At 46.6% G+C, this 18,203-nt stretch overlaps 1 protein-coding gene across 1 annotated transcript in view; it reads right to left on the bottom strand.

Annotated features, from left to right (window-relative positions):
• Nucleotides 1-18,203, bottom strand: part of LOC138602736 (carbonic anhydrase-related protein 10-like) — a 69,016-nt gene that overhangs the window by 5,376 nt on the left and 45,437 nt on the right. Inside the window, exons 4-8 of the mRNA XM_069674296.1 lie at nt 5,956-6,141; nt 5,319-5,414; nt 4,341-4,413; nt 1,873-2,027; nt 326-500 (exon numbers count right to left, since the gene is read on the bottom strand). Coding sequence (XP_069530397.1) covers nt 326-500; nt 1,873-2,027; nt 4,341-4,413; nt 5,319-5,414; nt 5,956-6,141 — 685 coding nt within the window. The remainder of the gene's footprint in view (nt 1-325; nt 501-1,872; nt 2,028-4,340; nt 4,414-5,318; nt 5,415-5,955; nt 6,142-18,203) is intronic.

Genomic DNA, 18,203 nt, shown 5'->3' with positions numbered 1-18,203 from the left:
CGCCTCTCTGTTTCACATATCCGCACATGTTTTTATACGTTAGCAGATATTAGCTGCAGGTACAGAGCGTTAGCTGTGAATTCAGTACTGTGACGTGTCAACAGTAACTGTACAGAGCCTCTGAAGAGCTTCCAGCTGTACACTTTCCATGAATTAAAAGTGATCACTGATCCTGAGAGGTTTGACAGAACTCGCACTAACAAGCTTTGAGTGGATGGAAAGTGATGTAAAAAAGCAGAATCAAACATGGCGTTCGTTCTGGCACAACAGAATCTTCTCTGCCTTACTGTCTTTCTTCATGGAGGATTACCTCCCTTCCTGTTACCTCTGTACTGCGGGCGGAGGGCGCGGTTGTTGGGGCAGTCTCGGCCCTGCTTGCTGAAGTTGATGTTGGTCCGGATGCAGCGCTGCAGGAGGGGCTGGGTGGGCCGCGTGTTGTCGCTCATACTCAGGAAGATCTTGTAGGGCTCGTTCTGGCTGAGGAGGCGCAGGGAGTGCATCTGTGGAGGACGACGACAGTGGGCGGAGTTTAATTCACTAACACAAGTCTGGGTGAAGAAATCACTGAACCGAATAAACCTGTTACTCCTAAAATCTCAATCAGACGACTGATCGAGAGGGTGTGACAAGAAACGTGCAAAGAGGCACATGTTAGCAATGTTTGCAAATACCTCTAACCCACCTCAATCGACTGTTTGCTGAATCATGGAGTCTGCTGAGCCGTCTGTTTTAGCACGACACACGTTTATAACGTTAGCACACTGTCACATTTACAACTCAGCAGCTTTTAGAAGAAGCTGACCATCGACAGTTTGTCGCCTGACAGGACAGCTGGTTCTGGTGCATCTGATCAGCTGTAGCTAACGTCACAGTCAGGACGCTAACAGGCTCAGATAGCGTTAGCAAAGGAAAATGTTGTTGAGTTGATGTATACATTTAAGGAATCAGATCCTGACCGAGCAGCAAGTGAAAACAGACTGATGACGACGTGGACAGGAGAAGGAGGGATGGATAGAACTCTAATGATGATGAAATAGAGACGTAAAAAAAGAGTGATAAAAGAGAAACAGCACCAAAAGAAGGAGAGAGACAGAGATGAGAGAGGGCTGACAGGCAGGTGAGAACAAAGGATGGGTGAGTGAGAGTAAATAAAGAGGGAGTAAATGGCAGATGGTGTGTGGGAGTTGATTACATTGATGCATGCAGGTGAGAGCTGTGCTGGATTGTAAATGTGTTGCACTTTGATGCTGAGCTTCCTGATTTGAAGAGGATCTCATCTGTGCAGCTGCTCTTCATGGACACAGAAGTTCAGCCCCAACGTGCTGTGCACATCTACAGCTGCGTCACTGAACGCAGGAACAGCGTGTTTAAAACCACCTCTCTGAAAGCGGAGAGAGAGGACGTTCTCGCACCATGAGAGGATGCAGTTTAACATTTTGTCTGCTCTGCGTACGAGCGCTGCATCGCTGTTACACCACAGCCTCTTTCATCTAAAGCACTCAGGGAAAAGGAGATGCTTTCACTTACAGGTTATGAAGCTGCAATTTGCAATTCAAAGCTGTTTGCGCTCTGTGCTGGCGAGCACATTACAAATTACATTTCTGCCCCAGTCAACAGAACGCGTGTTGCTTCTCCCACATCACACTCACTCATCTTCCCGCCTTGTTTCTACTCGTTCCTCAGCGCACACGAGGCTTTCTGAGGGCATTAATTATCACTATGCTGACGATACACCGCTGTACTTCACTGTAGTGAACACATCACAAAACAGAAGTCGTCTTCAGACACCTCACATGTGCACAAGCTAAGCTAAGCTAAGCTAAGTCACACCACAAAGATTTAGAAAAGTATGTTATGTTATTGTTCTCGTACCTGCATCTGTGTGACGTAGACGGGCTTGTTGATGAGGATCCAGGTGGACGTCTCGTAGCAGGGCGGGATGGTGATGGAGCCCTCGTAGGTGATGTAGCGGGTGGTGTCGGGGTAAAGGTCGGCGATGTTCAGCCCCATTAATAAGAAGGCATCATCTACAGAGAGAAGAAGCAGCAGACAGAGAGTTGTGTTAACAGGAAGAGATGAATACCGTGTGCTCATGTAGCAGCTGGGTATAAATCTATAATGTTTGCACCAATTCAAAGGAGAACGAATATAAAGATGTTGCAGCAGAACAGGGTGCTGCATTCATCGCTTCCTGCAGCCACACCAAGGGACCAAACTGCTGCACCTCCACCGGCTGAACGTTCAGGTTAACAGACACGTCGAGCTACAGTCAGATAAAGTCTGCAGAGGATTCATATTAAGAAGTCATTGTAATGTCCTCCTCAGTGACAGCAACTTCCTGTGTGTGTGTGTGTGTGTGTCTGTGTGTGTGCTATGTTTAGCCTCGCTAACAGGAGAGCATCCACAGGGAAGAACGTCTTCACAGCAGAGGCTGGAAAACAGATTTTGGCAAAGAAGCTCTGATTTGTTTCAAATGAAGGACCAGAGAAGCTGCTGGTGAGTGTTAGTGTATGAGGAGTTTATACACAGCTGCCATTACCCAGAATGCACCGAGTGAACCGCGAGACAGACGAGAGCAGTGTGGGAAGTTTTAGACCTCTGAAGCTCTGTTGGTGTTTCTTTCATTGTGTCGCTCTTCCTCTCACTAACTGATTTAAAGGATTGACATTTAGGTTTGTGCAGATCTTCATGGTCCCCTGAGGACGACTCCGTCCAATGAGCTGCCTCGGTATGAAGTATGAAGTCCAAAGAGGGCGCTGCATCGGTTTGACACTGTGTCTGTGCTGCCTTTCTTCTGCAGAGTTGGAGGTGCTCAGTGAGCGGTGTGGAGGACAAGAACATGAAGTGAATAACAAAACGATATTTCATTGACGCAGCACAGAAAGAGTTCTTTCATCATTATGTGGAAATTTGGTTTCACCAAGAAAAGACGAAAAGTCGCCTGAGAAAATGTCACATTTGTTTTTAAGCTGCAGCATCTCAAAGCGGGAGGAGCAACAGCACGACAGGCTGTAAAGCCAGCCCTTAAAGGGCCAGCGCTCCTTTTTCAGCTTGTGGAGGTTTTAACAGGGGGCACAATTATCCCCAGAGGTCTCCTCCTCTCCACGACACAGACCTGGTGACAGAAACAGTTTAAAAAGGCTCATGCTAAAACTGTAGCTGCTGTGAGGAGAGCGACTGCTAACATCAGCTCTCTACCTGTCTAACATCCTTCATCCAGGTAAATAATAGAGTTAAAAACATGATGCAACCTGAGACAGACAGAAAGTGTTTAGCTGTAAATATGTGGACGCCCTGCTGACAGGCTGGTAAGCAGGCCTGCTGCAGCCACGACACGAGACTCCGGCTGACACGTATCGTCACCACAGAGTCTGAGCTTCTTACGAAGGACATCGAGTCTGTGTAACCTTCAGACCTTCAGACTGTTGGAAACTGAATGCACTGAAATGATCTGTATGTAGCACTCCCAGCACTCCACATGTCTGAATGTGTCTGCTTTGATTCAGAAGTTATCGTGACTGATTTTAAGTTTGTGTTCCTCCTTCAGCCGGACGGACACGTTGCTCAGTCTGCAGCCGCCGACGTCCACCATGTTTATCTTGATTAAATCACATTGACGGCAGACCACGACGAGGACACGTCGGACCGAGCATCGAAACCCTTTGTTTGTGTGACATCAGATTATGAAGCCTTATTAGTCCTTTATGTCACAGACGTGTTTCCGACTCAAAGATAAAAAACTTTTGGTCTTTAATCACAGAGACAATAAAACTAAGAGAGCGTCTGATTGATCTGAGTGTAAATCAAATCTCACTCCGTCTGCCGACTCGTGTTCACATGGAGCCGCTCTGCACGCTCAGACACCGACATGATTTCCTGCTGAAGTTTTATCTGTTTGATGAGATGTTATTGTCATGCTCCGCTCTGATTGGCTCAGCATCTTCAGCGCTTTGACACCATTTTATTTATTAGCATCGACATCCTTCAAGTTGTGTTTCACACCATCCGGGCCTGTTGCTCTTTGTGCCGCCGCAAATACAAGAACCAGAGCAGCACGGTTCAAATCAGGCCGTCCGTCAGGTCGGCTCCCGGCGGACCAACACTTCATGTAAACATTAAAAAGTGCATCCAAGAGCCAGCCTGTCAATCATCACAGGGAGCCACAGCATTCAGAGGACAGTCAACACTTACCCACAGAGAGGAAGTGTAAGCTGTTCCTCGAATATCATAACAGAAGCACAGAGAGAGTGTGTGTGTGTGTGTGTGTGTGTGTGTGTGTGTGTGTGTGTGTGTGTGCGCGTGTGTGTGTGTGTGCATGTGTGTGTGTGTGTGTGTCTTACGTCTGTAGTTGATTCTGGTGATGGTGTCTCTGTTGAGCATGCGGTTGAGGAAGGAGTTTGAGTTTTCAGAGAGCTGAGGAACGAGAAAGAAGAGGAGGTGAAATATTCAGTACAAACCACAGTCCAACACACACACACACACACACACACACACACACACACACACACACACACACACACACACACACTGCAGTCCTTACTACGATGAAAACAGGTTCATGTTTTAAATGTGCGAGTGAGCTCATCGAACATGTCATGAGCTCCACCATGACGGTCTGCACGTGCCCTGTTTGGAGAACACAGAAGCTAAGCTACGTAGCGCTGCACACAGGGCTGTTAGAAACACCTACTTTAGCCACTTACAAAAAGTTCTTCATTATAAAACGTTTCACTTTCCCTGCACGTTATATTCTTTAATGTTTTCATCGCTGAACCTCGACGTGAGAGCGCCTTCTCCTCTGGGACTATGTTCTGAACCACACCACGGCTCTGTATTCCTACACATGCAGCGCACCGTATCAGGTCAGCAGGTCAGGTCAGCGGTTTATACAGGATGATGGAGACGATGAAGGGCTGATCATGGTGGAGACCAGAGGAGACTTTAATGAAGCAGAGAACACAGAGGAATAACAGAGACGGATGTGTTACATATTTGAGTGAGTCGTATGTAAGTTATGTTTCGCTAAGTTCACTCAGGCAATCGACTCCCAGCGCCCTCTGACAAAGACTTGGGTTGGAGGTCATCCATCGCCGCTGACCTCCAACCCAAGTGTCGCTACGTCACCTGACTTCTACCTTTCCTGTTTCTTCTTCTTCTCTTCTCTGCGTCTGCCTTTTGTTGTAATTACTACAGCCGCTCATGTTCGCTGCCTACATATAAACATAAAGACGGGTCTTAATAAGCTGCTGCACAAACGACCTCACAGATGTTTAAGTTCCCTTCATCGTGTCCCTGCTCTCTCAGGAGGACGTGCTGACCTTAATGAAGATGGAGACCACAGCGATGCCGTTCGGGCTCTTGGCCGCCTCGGTGTAGTTGGCGTACAGGTCGTGGTTGTAATGGATCAGCTGGACCTGAAAGAGAAACACAATTACAGTGAGGAGGGCAGCTCAAGCTAAGCTAAGGGAACACTGACAGGTTCAAACTAAACGTACAGATCGTTTCAACAGTCTGTACATCGTTATCAGTCCTCTGCATTCATGTCAGAGTACGTTCGTGCACATTATCTTAAATGGAAATGACCCAAACGTCAGATGCAGCCTGATTTTCATGGTGATATCTGACTAAGACAGGAAAGCTGCGGGATCTCCACGCAGCCTCAAACGCCTCAAAGAAAAGAAACCCGGTCTGAGTCCGTTTCCAGGACGATAACCAGATGAAAGAAGTAAAGACTGTTTCAGGTAGTCTCTGTGTGTGTGTGTGTGTGTGTGTGTGTGTGCTTTTTCCTGTTTTAATAGTGTGTTGCACATGTGTGTTAATCTGAGATAGCATAATCCTGCAGTCATTAATCATAATAAGCTAGCTAATGTCCGCAGTGATCTGCTCAGCCTGTTGGTGTGAGGACGTGTGTGTGCCGTCTCAGTGGCCTTTAATCGAGCGCTTCTCGTCTCTCACCTCTCCAGGGAAGCCCTGTCCGTTGAGGAGGTGCTCTGAACCTGAGGCGTCCTCGCTCCCAAAATGGAGGCGGACCTCCTCCAGCCTGTAGCTGTAACCCAGCGGCCCCCCCGAGATGTTCACCAGGTGGGCTTTGTCCGGACGCAGGGACACGTGTTTCCCCGTGTTGTACATGGTGCCTCCCATCTGCAGACACAGACGGACAGGAAGTCAGTGACAGAAAGGTTGTATGTATTGGAACTGCAACATACATCAGATATATCGAGTATATTTTCATGGTGAATGACGTTACAAATACGACGATGAAAGCAGGAAGCAAAGATCGTTAAACATGCTGTTTTTATGTCTCTTGCTTTGGGAGGCCGAGTTCTTCATCAATGACCTGACCCAGAAACACCAGCTCATTACCTCTTGAACAATTAGCTCCTCAGTCTGCTCAGAGTGACTTCCTGTTTGGGTCTTAAACTATAACCACTGTTCAAATGTAGCCAAAGACCAAGATAGACCAGGAAACCCACCTGACTTCATCTCTCAGCGTCGCTAAGCTAACAGCTAAATGACAAACTGGAATCGACATGAACACGTGTGTTCGTGTCGTGTTCTCGCTCACAGCTGCTCTCCTCAGATGACGAGGGCGACTTCTTTAGATACACTTGTGTTTAACGTAAATGTAGGGATGTTAGCATGCTAACAACACGAACTGAACATTAGCACCAGAGCTTTTTCATTGGGAGCATGTTAGCACGGGGATGCTAGCATTTCGTGTTTGGCTTCACTTGTTACACGAAGTCCTTCACACCACACACACACACAGAGCACACACAGGGAGCAACACATGACCCTGTAACTGTATTAACTACACAAAGCAGAGCCTGATGACCTGCTGCCATAAACCTTGTCAGAGTCCAGAAACACCAGAGACAGAACGAAGATGGACTTTTAAAACTCTGTGCACCAACAGGTAAATCAATAATCAGGAAAGACACATAAATAAGCACATAGATAATAAATCAGCTCAATGAAAGGCCGTCCTAAAGCTTCTTTAATGAACGCTGCTGTGCTCGAGTGAAGCTGCTCTCGAGCCTGCCGACTCTCGGCCTTGTGTTTCATGTGACGTCACAGTAATGATGAGTTTAAGTGTAACTGTTGTAGAGAACCAGAAGAAGAAACAATGCACTGAAAACACTGGAGACAGACTGTAAGGAGCTGTGAGTGTAACTGATGCTACGTGTGCTGCTGTGATGAGCCCTGGTGTGATCTGACCCAGCCGCCTGCAGCAGCAGCAGCAGCAGCAGCAGCAGCAGCCGATCGGCCCGCTCACAGAGGCGCAGCAGCTTCTTCTTCTGGTCAAATGGAAAAAGGAGAAAGCGCTGTGATGGGTGACCGGCTCCTCTTTTTTTAATCCTGTATGGAGGCTATAATGAGCCCACTGTCTCGGTCCAATTACAGAACAAGAGGACAGTTCTGCTTCGCTCGTCCTCTGTGGATATTAATGTTCTGTTAAGTTACATAAAGTCCACCAGAGCAGGAGGACGTGTTGCAGGGTGTAAATGAGGCAGGCTTTAAGAGCACGTTTAATCTAATCAATGTGTACGGGCCTGTTAAACTATTTACTGTATACTGTCAGCTACAGCTTTCCGTCCTCACACCAGTTACATCACACCTTCCTGTAGATGCATTTATGTATTCAGAGCCTGAAGGCCTCTCACAGGGAAAGTGACCTGCTGGAGGAATGTCTTCTCATTGTGACCTTCATATAAACAGAAGCTGCACCTGTCAGGCACATGAGACCGATTAGATGAAGGATGTTGGAAACACAAACTCACCAGGTGACAGGCGGCAGGTAAGTGACACATTCAGCGCTCACGTTGTCCCTCATAAATAATGAAAGATACAAATCATTTTATTAAACATAAAACAAGGGAGAAGAGCTCTGATGGTGTCTGAAGGTTCCTCGATATCGGCCCATCCTGACGTGTCGGTATGTGACCTGTATCTGAAAGGATGGTGTCACCTCATCTTCTCACATGCTGCATACGAGTCTGTTAAACGCAGCTCGGAGCCTTTAATCAGGAGCTGATTTAAGTGTTGCTCCTCCTGTATCGTCCCGTCTCTGTTAGGAATCTTATCTGACATTATGGGGCTTCGGTCACAGATTCATGGACTCGTTTCATCAACCATCCTCAGAGATCGACAGGAAGCAGCAGCAGAAGAGCCGAACTTTATCAACATTTAAAATAAAACATTCTCTTCCCTTCGCCTGGATGATCCTGTTAAACTAAACCAGCTTCTTTTGTCAACTCGTTCTTATGAAACCAAATGGAGGCTTTGAAACAGAGCAGCTGATGTGACGCCCGTAATCGTCTCAACAGGATGAATGTGTGCGTGAAGCCATGTTGTTGCTGCGTCTTCTCCGGCTGCCCTCTCCATTCAGCACGGGGCCGTTGTCCTTGTGTCTCTCTTTCACATCCTTCTGTGTTCTCAGTGCGTGACACACAAAGTGATTCTGTTTGTGTGGACTGAAACAGCTTTTCCTGTTGCTCATGTGGCCTCGTGTTGTCAGCTCCTCCGAACGCCGCGGGCCGCACATAAACCATTAATGCTCTGCAGCCGCATGCCAGCCGTATTCATCATACATATTATATGACGCCGCAGCTTTCGCATATTCACACTGCTGTTTGTATATAATAAATGAGGAGAACGCACTCAGCCTGAGTTTAATTGTGGCATGTCACTGCCGGGGTAGTGTGAAATTAAACCATTACTCACCAGCCGGGAATCTTTTCACCACGTAATCCTTAAAGAAAAGCAGCACGGCGTTTTAAAGAGACCAGGATTTAGGATCTAAAAATGACTTTATGATTGTCTCTCAACAACAGCACACGGTTTCATACTCTCTACATGAGACAGCAGATCGCTCCGGACCAGGGAAGTCTGAGCTGCTCGATCTGTTCATGACGACCTGCTGACAAGTTGATGCAGCTGGATATGAAAGTGACGCCGTGTTTGTATCTGTCTTACAGTCGGTTCAAACTTCTGGAGTGTGCAGCAAAGTAAAATCTCTCCACAGGCTGGGATTACTTCATTTACTTGCTGGGACGAAGTAAATTCATGCTAATTTTACACATGAATAACAAGCTGTGTAGAAAGTTCTGACCTGAGGATCCAAAAGGATCTCTGTGTCAGCTCCGACTTCCTCTTCTTTCTGAGTAACTGTAGCAACAGAGCTAATGTCATTAGATCATGTGACTTACAAAAAGAAACTGATGCCCGACGTGTCTGAATGTTTGTCAAACAATCAGTGTGTGTTTGTCGAGTCATCGAGGGTCTTTGAACCCGGAGCAACAGCTTCCAACAAGTCAAAGAAATGTAAATGATCATGTGTATAATGTGTTTTGTATTTTTGTTATCCCTCATGCTGTCTTCTCTAAGAGCTCCTGAAAGCTAACTTGTTCCTTCCTCACACATTCGGCTACGTTCAAGGTGTCCATGTTGTCGAAAGGTGTTGTGTGTGTCACCCTAAACTCACCAGGTGTCACTAATGTGTAGAACAAGATCTGGAGACAGTCTGACTGCGTGTGCGACTGGAGCGAGCGGCCTGGACCTCTGCCGGATCTGTTCTGTGCCTGAGAGAAATCTAAGTGTTTGTCTCCTGTGAGAACAGATCTGTCGGTGTGAGGCCTCTCTGCATGTGAATGATTCTATAGTCGTAAAAAGGAGCAGCTGAGCTGATGAAAGCTGTCTGTGACGGTTCATTGTGACAGCTACATAAAGCAGTATTGCGATTTACATTAATGTCTAAAATATAACCTGATCTGAGGAAACGGCCGGGCGGCAGCAGAGACGCCGAGCTCTCAGAGGCTTTCTCAGTAAAAGTGCGTCAGGTGACGAGGTCGCTGCACAGCAGGGGGGATTTGGCAGGTGCATGTCGGAGCTCTCTGTGCTGGATTGAGGGAAACAAATCAAACACACTCCAAGTACAAACAGGTTAAATCTGTTTGATGTGTGGTCTCAGAAAACGAACACAGCGTGAGACAAATCTTCAAAGCCGGAGCCTGTTTTCTGCCAAGAATGTGATGGAATTAAAAGTATGGAGGGAGAAAGAGAGAGGAGCGGGGGTCAGCAGAGAGGAATATGGAGAGCTACACTAATGAACGGGATGAGATGGAGGGATGGGGAAAGCAGGAGCTGCACAGACATGTTGATATGGATGGAAAAAGGGGCTAATGGAGAAAGTCAGAGAGGACGGAGTCGGCATTAATAAGAAGAAACCGAGGAGACGCGGAGCTGTGATGGCTGAGTGGTTCAGGCTCTGGACATGAATCTAATGAGGACCTCTGAGCACGCTCAGACCGGCTGACAGAGACGAGAGATGGAGGAACATTCAATGTTTGTCTTTCTTTATCTGTAAATGTTTGACTGAATGTTTTTCATGCCCACAAGCAGACACATTTTTTCTGCGCTCACTGAAACGTTTCAGCTTTCACTGGAGGAAATTATGGAGCCAAAATGTTCCTGTTGAACGATGGATTTATTTAAAGCTGCTCCAGAGATTTAGTCATTGTCCCTCCATAAAGAATAAATCTGCTAAAGCATGTCCAACTTCACAGCAGAAATACACATGTTTACAGCCTGCTCTCTTTGGCTCATTTCTGTCTTCATGACAGCTGTACGTCATCACCTGTCAACCAGGAAGTCAGGAAGCAGCTGTCATCCTGTAAAAGCTGTATAGAGAGATCACTCATTAAAACATCCATAGAGGACACACGTCGCACGCTGATGTTGAGAGACATAGCTTACCAACTGTGACAGATTTGTCTGTCGTGAAAGAGACTCTGACGCTGCAGAGAAACGACACTCTTCATATCCACCAAACATCAGTGTTCTGACAGCCATGAAGTCATCTGGAGGGAAATCAATGCAGGAGGCTGAACACTTTGTCTCATCGGCCCTTTTTAAAGACGTGGAGCTGACTGACGGCGGGGGAAATACACAGGCCTGTTTTTATGAATCACTGGTTGCAAGTCCGACCAAACGCTTCGCCCTGGAGTCTCAGCTTCTGGCCGGGACAGCAGGAGGAGTTGTGTGTGTGGCAAACAGGAAGTGCACTAACAGGGGGAACTATGGAACGAATAGGCGCAGGACGTTGCCTTTACATCCCAGTTTTCCTCCTAAATGACTTTTTCTCACCTCTCTGTGAATACTTAGACTGCAACGATAAGAGGGTACGTTTTCTGTAAAGCCGTGATATTATATATGTGGAAGACATGTATGACGAGTTGACTGCATTGGCTTGCATTCATGAAGGTTTTGGTTTATTCCAACCAAAAGGCAAAGACATGAACGGACATATTTCTTTGCGAGAAGATTCAAATGATGTGAATTAAAAAGTTTTATCTCAAGGAAAAGATGTTTGTTGTTGTTGTTGTTGTTGTTGTTGTTGTTGTTGTTGTTGTTGTTGTTGTTGTTGTTGTTGTTGTTGTCTCATAAAAGCCCATCAGCTCCGAGACTCTCCTGACGTCCTGATGTTGCCTCTGAAATCGTCAAACCAAACTCCATTCAAAAAACAGCAATTTTAAAGTAGTGTTCTCGTCGTCTTGCAGACAAACCTGACAAAGGCTCTTCACAACCCTGCCTCCTGATGTAGTTCTCTCAGCATCCTCTCAGCCTGTTTATTGTCATTAAATCTCAGTAACATCTGTTTGTTGTGGCTTCATAGCGCTGTAGTGAGACAGATCTCAGCCCACGTGTGACTTAGATACAGTGAAACTGCCACTCAGCAGAGACAGACGGACAGGCGCTCCACAGCTGAAACAGAACGCCGGTAGTTGGTGTCCATCAGAGAAATCCTGGTACTGATCCGAGCTCACAGCTCGTCACACTGGGCACTGGTCAGCCTGAAGGAGCTGGAAGCAGCAGGAGAGTTCATCAGACACAGCTCAGGAGGAAGAGGGAGGTTAACCAGCTGAGAGAGGACAGGAGGTGATATGAACCTGCTAAAGATGCTGGTGTTTGGTTTTCCATAATAACAGGCGGACAAATCGTGTAGTTGTTGTTAAAGCAAAATAACAAACTCTGAATTCACTCAGCTTTCTGTCTGAGCCCTCCTTCAGACTTAAGAACATTAGAGCACGCTGACTAAAACACACAGAGAGAAAATCAAGGTCGACTTTTTCTTCCCACAAAAGTCATTAGTCAAAAGAAAAACACAATTTTCTCGGTTCACACCTCTTCGCTTCTTTTAGGGTCTGAATTAACAATTAGTGAAGATGTATGAGTCGGGCAGCCAGCGTGAAATGAGCCGGGTACGAGGAGAGAAAGACGGTCCTCCCTCCCTCAGCTGGACGATGATGCACACGCAGCTGGACACAGTCGTTATTATACACAACATACATGCAGCTGTTGTTTTATTACATGAAGCCACAGAGGAGTAACAGGCGGGAGCAGAGCCGCTACCTTCACTTCAATGAATGTCATTGATTACTACTTTAATTAAAAATCCTGAAGATAAGAAACACTCTGCACACACCCGAACGTCTCACCGGGAACTAATGGAGAGACAAACTAATCCTGACAGACGAAGAGTCAGGAATCACTCAGCGAAACAATTAAACATCGTGCAGAATGAAGAGACAAAGGGAAGCAGAATGAGCAGAAGTGACGGCAGAGTGACAGAATAATGAGGAGGAGAGAAACAGATGGACTGAATTGGGCTGAAATGAGACAGAGTTGAATGATTGGCAGAGAGAGAGAGGTTGGAGGGAGAGTTTGAGGGACTTTTGGACGGATGGAGAAATGGGTTAGCTTCAGCTCCTCGGAGACACAGAGCGGGGAATGAAATGCTAATATTTAAAGGAGGAAAAGTGATCCGTCCCACCTGGCCTGGGCTCTAATAGGCCGCTGCATAATGCATGTAACCCAATGAGCACAGATTTTAATTTCAGTCCCCGGCTCTGTCAGTATCTATTAGAGACGAGCTCAGCGGCTGTCCCTCTGTTGACACTGGGGGCTTAATTATCACGCCGGAGGATGGAGAGTAGAGCGCTCTGCCTCGGTCGCCCTTTCGCAGCTTTGTGCTGCTGGAGGAGGAAGATTTCCAACCACGCTGCCCCTCAGGGGTCCCAGCGAGGAACCGGTGATAAAGAGACTTAAAGCAGCAGGGCTGGACGTCTCGTACCGGGATAATCCACTCTTCAGAAAGATGGCTGCTGCTTCTTTTACAGCAGTGTGGCGTGTTGTATTTATGACGGGAGGTTCTTCAGTCTGATCTGCCTCATTCAGCTTTTTTAATTTAACTCTACATACCAGAATTACAGAAGGTCCAAAGAACCGTTTAAACCTGAGACGTGCAGCCGGCAGCCGCAGGAGATCAATGTTTCTGTGCTCCTGTCTGATCTCACCGTTATTCTTTCTGCATCACAAAGCAAAAACTTCTGACTCATGCATCATCCTGCTGCATCTCCTTTCAATACTTAATAAAAGATGCAATTTAACAGTGAATCAAGCATCGCAGCGCGTGTGTGTGTGTGTGTGTGCGTGTATGTGTGTGTGTGTGTGTGCGTGTGTGTGTGTGTGTGTGTGTGTGTTTTTACAGCGTCCCGGCGCCGTGGAAGCAACACAGGCGAGGCGTAAACAAACAGAGCAAGCTTTACATCGAACACACGGCGCCGCTCTGCCCTGCCGCCTCCGCCATTTACACTGATGCTGTTTCGCCTCCTCAGAGGAGGAACGACTTCAGCCCACCTCTCACCTTCACATCAAAGACGAGGTGTAACAGAGGAGGAACTGGGAACGTTAGTGCTTGCACAGTCCTGCGTAATTTGATCTTAAATAAGATGGATGGGTTACACTTCGTCATTTCTTCACATACTTGATGTGATGCACGTAACTTGTTTAACAGAAGACTTATGTTAACCCAGCAGAAGCCTGAGTGGCTAACATAACCAGACTAAGACACATCTGCACCTGTTTAGTCAGACACAGAAGTGTAGCTATGAGGACGTGTTGCTGCCATCAGAGGAGGCGCAGAAGAACAGCACACGTCCAACGGTTAGGCACAATAAAGTGTGAAAGTCTGCACACAGAGCGTGTGACATCCTGCGCTCTGCTCTTCAGAATAAAAGCACCGTGATGGAGCCGTTTATAGAGATTTATTTTGCTAATGGTCCGCTGCTGGATTCATCGCCCTGCACGTGATGTCGTAACCTCCCGTCTCCTCACTAACTGCAGAGCTCACGACTCCTTGACGATGATTTTATAACTGCTCGTCATCAATGTGATTGATGGTTCTGAGGAGAAGAGCAGTTGGTCCATGTAACCTTCAGCCAGTGTGAGGCTGTTAACATCCAGTTATTAGCTCTGGAGGTTATAACTGTTCTCCACAGATAACCCCCTCCTTCATTAACAGGAAGCAGCTCCATCTGTTTAATCATGTTTATATCTGCTGTTCACTGTACTCGTAACCAGCTCTGAATTATCATCTTACTTTGTACATCCGGCTCTTCATACAGTAAACACTGTGCTCTGACTGCAGTGCATGCTGGGTAGTATCCATTGCCTGGAAAAGCTTCAAACTGCGTTCGTGAAATCACCGAGGGCTTTCGTTGGGAGTTAGAAGGTCAGCAGGATCTCCTGATCTTTGGCTCGCAGCGGCTTTCAGCCCACTTATTAAGAATCGGTCTATTTATCTTTAATGGCAGCAGATGTTCGACTCTACGTGATGTTTGAGGTCAAAGATGTGGCTGCTCACAGAACGGATCAATAGTGAGTCTAATCTAACGTGTGTGCCAACAGGCTCGTTTAAGATGAAACTAACTGATCAACAGTCAAAGAAAGGTTTGTATCTATATCTCATAATTATCTGTATGATATATTTCTGGGTTCTGTTGATCCCATCTCGTTACGTTTCCTGTGAACAAACGTGATATCAGCGTGACCGTGTCGGAGCTGCTTCACAAACTGGTTCTGCTGATCGAGTCCTTTAAAGCTGCTCGGCCTGAGGGCGCTTCGGTTACTGTAAACTCCTCATGTGTCCCGTCCACTGGGCAGAACCGCTTTCCTGCCTGTCACAGCAGAATTATGTTTCAGCAAAGAGACACCAGGTTCAGGTTACATCACTGCTTTAAGGCTTCATGAGGACGGATAAACAGTTTACTGTTCTGCTCCACTTCCTGTTCAAACAGCATGATGTTCATCTAACCACCAAATTAACATGCTGACGCAGGTTTTTCAGACCCGGGAAGAGTTGTGTCTTTTCCCATTGCCAGTGAAGTATCCTCCTGTCGGTGTCTTTTCTGCTGCGTCACCGCCTGACGTCACAAACGCGTCGCAGACAGGTTTAGTGACCAGTGCAGATGTTACGCTGGTTTAGTCTTTATTCTATCTGTTACTCATTCAGTCTGTTTATCAAACGTGTGTGGAACGATGTTAAAGCGCTGCTTGGACGGAGATGGGCGGAGTTTGTAGCTGAGATGACGAGGAGTCGCAGAAGTTACTGGAGCATAGCATCGCGCCGGAAAGGGGGCGGAGATTAGCGTGTCGACACGGGTTTGGTGTTCCCATCAATGCCGATCGGAGCCGAGCCGAGGCGGGTCCACTGCAGAGTCATGTGACCCGGGTCTGAATGCCGATTGTAACCTTTCCCACTAAGCCGGCTGTTAGCGGGTGTTAGCAGGTTTTTAGACCAATGGGAAAGCGGCTTAATGGTCCCTTTTAGAGTCAAATACACCTGAAAGAAGGGGGCTAATTTAGGGCGGGGCTACCTGTGATTGACAAGTCGCTGTAATCGCCACTTGAATAATGTCTTGTTAAGCATTCGGTTGTGAAAGACACTTTAAGGATGGTTAATTATTTTCAGTCAGACGATTGGTTGAAAGCAGGTTTAAGCTAGCCAAAATTAGCTTCCACATTAACATGTAACTAACCAAGCTAGCGCTAGCATGTGCTGGTAACTGATCCTCTGCAGCCCCCTCGCTCCTCTCCAGCTCCACCCTGTCGTCCAAATATGGTCACTTCTGGCTGCAGAAAACCAAGATGGTGGTGTCCAGCAGACCAAAGTCAAAGCTTCAGAACGTCTTTAATATCGAGTCTGTGGTCTCGCATAATTACAATAATAACTGCTATCATTTCCTCCCTGTGACATCACATCAGACACTGTATAAGTTCATGTTTGCAGCTTGTGGTTCGTTAGTTATGAGTCAGTGTGGAAACAAACAGGATCAGATGTAAAATAACATCTTATTTCTCCTCATGTCTGATCTATGAACCAATCAGAACGCTCTCATTCAGCTCTAATCTGTCATTATAATTATCTACAATCAGAGAGAGGCAGATGTGTTACTGATCATCTGCGACTCATTTTCTACTGTGACTCTTCAAGCTGATAAGTGCTTAAGTGGCTGCGTGTGTGTGCGTGTGTGTGTGTGTGTGTGTGTGTGTGCGTGTGTGTGTGTGTGTGTGTGTGTGTGCGTGCGCGTGCGTGTGTGTGTGTGTGTGTGCGGGTGTGTGTGTGTGTGTGTGTGTGCTTGCAGACAGAGGCTGTCAAAATGATTAATTCCCCGTTTGAATGCCCCGTCGCTCACCTCTGTCTCCTTCCATCTACTCCCCTCCTTCGTCTCCTCTCATCCTCTTACCTCCTCTTTAATTCTCTTCTTTTATTCGCTTTTCTCTCGTCTACTTCAACCCCTCGACTTGTTTTCTCCGGTCCTGTTCTCCTCTTTCCTTCTCTTTCCCTCCCTAATCACCACCTCCTGTCAGCCTGTTTTCTTTTCTTTCTTCTCCTCATTTTCTTTCTCTCGCTCTCGTCCCCTCATTTCTCTTGTCGCTCCCGTCAAACTGCTCCTTAGCTGCAGACCTGTTCTTCTCAAACACTTCACACGTATAGAGTGAAAAAAACAACTGATATTGGCTCCTCCTGAAGATCTCATCGGTCCGGATCATTTAGACTTCAGACTTGCAAACTGCAGCTGTAATTCATGCAGCGTTCCTTCATCTACTCATGTTTGTTGTGTTAAAAACGCACTGATTACAGTGTTTCTGGATGTTAGCGGCACAGAGGAGGTTTCTCTTTGTTTGTGTAGGAATGTTCATCTGTCTGTGCTGAGTCTCAGTCTCACTGTAAACAGGAAGTTACACAGAGGCTGCTCTCTGGCTGACTGCAGCGGGATGCTGAAAGAACATCATGATGCAGATTAGGAACAACATGAAGCTTTGTCAGGTCTGTCCTCAGGAGGAGAAGGACACTACTTTAACATGAGACGGTGGGCGGAGCCATCGTTTCTGATGCATTTAGGGAAGTCGGGACATCTGAACACTGATTGTGTTTTTAGCATCACAGCATTTTAATGCAGAAACCGTAATACTGATTACATGTGACTAAACTGGAACATTGCTGGCCCCCAGTGGCCAGCAGCGGTAATGCAACAACATCAAGAACAAAATCTAAAGAACGTATCTTCAGTTTCTTAAAATCTGTTTTATTAATGATTTCCTGTTTTTATTTTAGATCACTTTAAACAGGAAGTAACTGAATGCAACAAGTCTTCATAACAAATGTCCAAGGTGTGATATGTGACTGTTAAAGGCCACACTACATGTACTGCTAACTAGCATATGCAGCTAGCAATGACTTAAAGTAGCAGCAGGAATGCTCATTAACACACGGACAGTTTAACGTGACTTCATTAGGTTTCATGTTGAAGTGAAACGTAGTGTTAACGCTGCAGACGGAGCTGAGGCTCATGTTTGGGCTCTGACATCAAACGAATGATGCAAATGAAACACAATCACTAATTACAAACACAAAGTTTCATTTGTCTGTCGGCCTCGGAGATCAAACTGTAACAGAACGTCTCCGGATGTGATTATTTAACGTTCATCAAAATTAAACTGATTTAAAAAAGACGAGGAAATCGACTGTGTGCGCGTTAACGAGCGACGGCGTCACGGATCGACTTCTGTGTGACTGTGTGGGTGTGTGCACGGCTCCGTGTCAGTGTGTGTGAGTGTGTGTGTGTGTGTGTGTGTGTGTGTGTACTACAGTCAGACACTGAGATAGGATATGACTAATGAAGTGTCACTTTCTTTCTCTCTCTCTCTCAGACACACACACACACACACACACACACACACACACACACACACACGCACACACACGCTGGCCCATGCATTAGTAAAATGTCAGCCGCAGTCGGAGTGGTTTGTCATATCTGTGTGTTTCCTCTGAAGGTCACTCCGTCTCTGCGTCGGAT

The sequence above is a fragment of the Semicossyphus pulcher genome, unplaced genomic scaffold, assembly GCF_022749685.1.
Source record: "Semicossyphus pulcher isolate SPU_LCO1_2020_fin unplaced genomic scaffold, fSemPul1.0.p SCAF_23, whole genome shotgun sequence".
NCBI lineage: Eukaryota > Metazoa > Chordata > Actinopteri > Labriformes > Labridae > Semicossyphus > Semicossyphus pulcher.
Note: the sequence above shows the minus strand (reverse complement) of the source record. Positions and strands in the feature narration are given on the sequence as shown.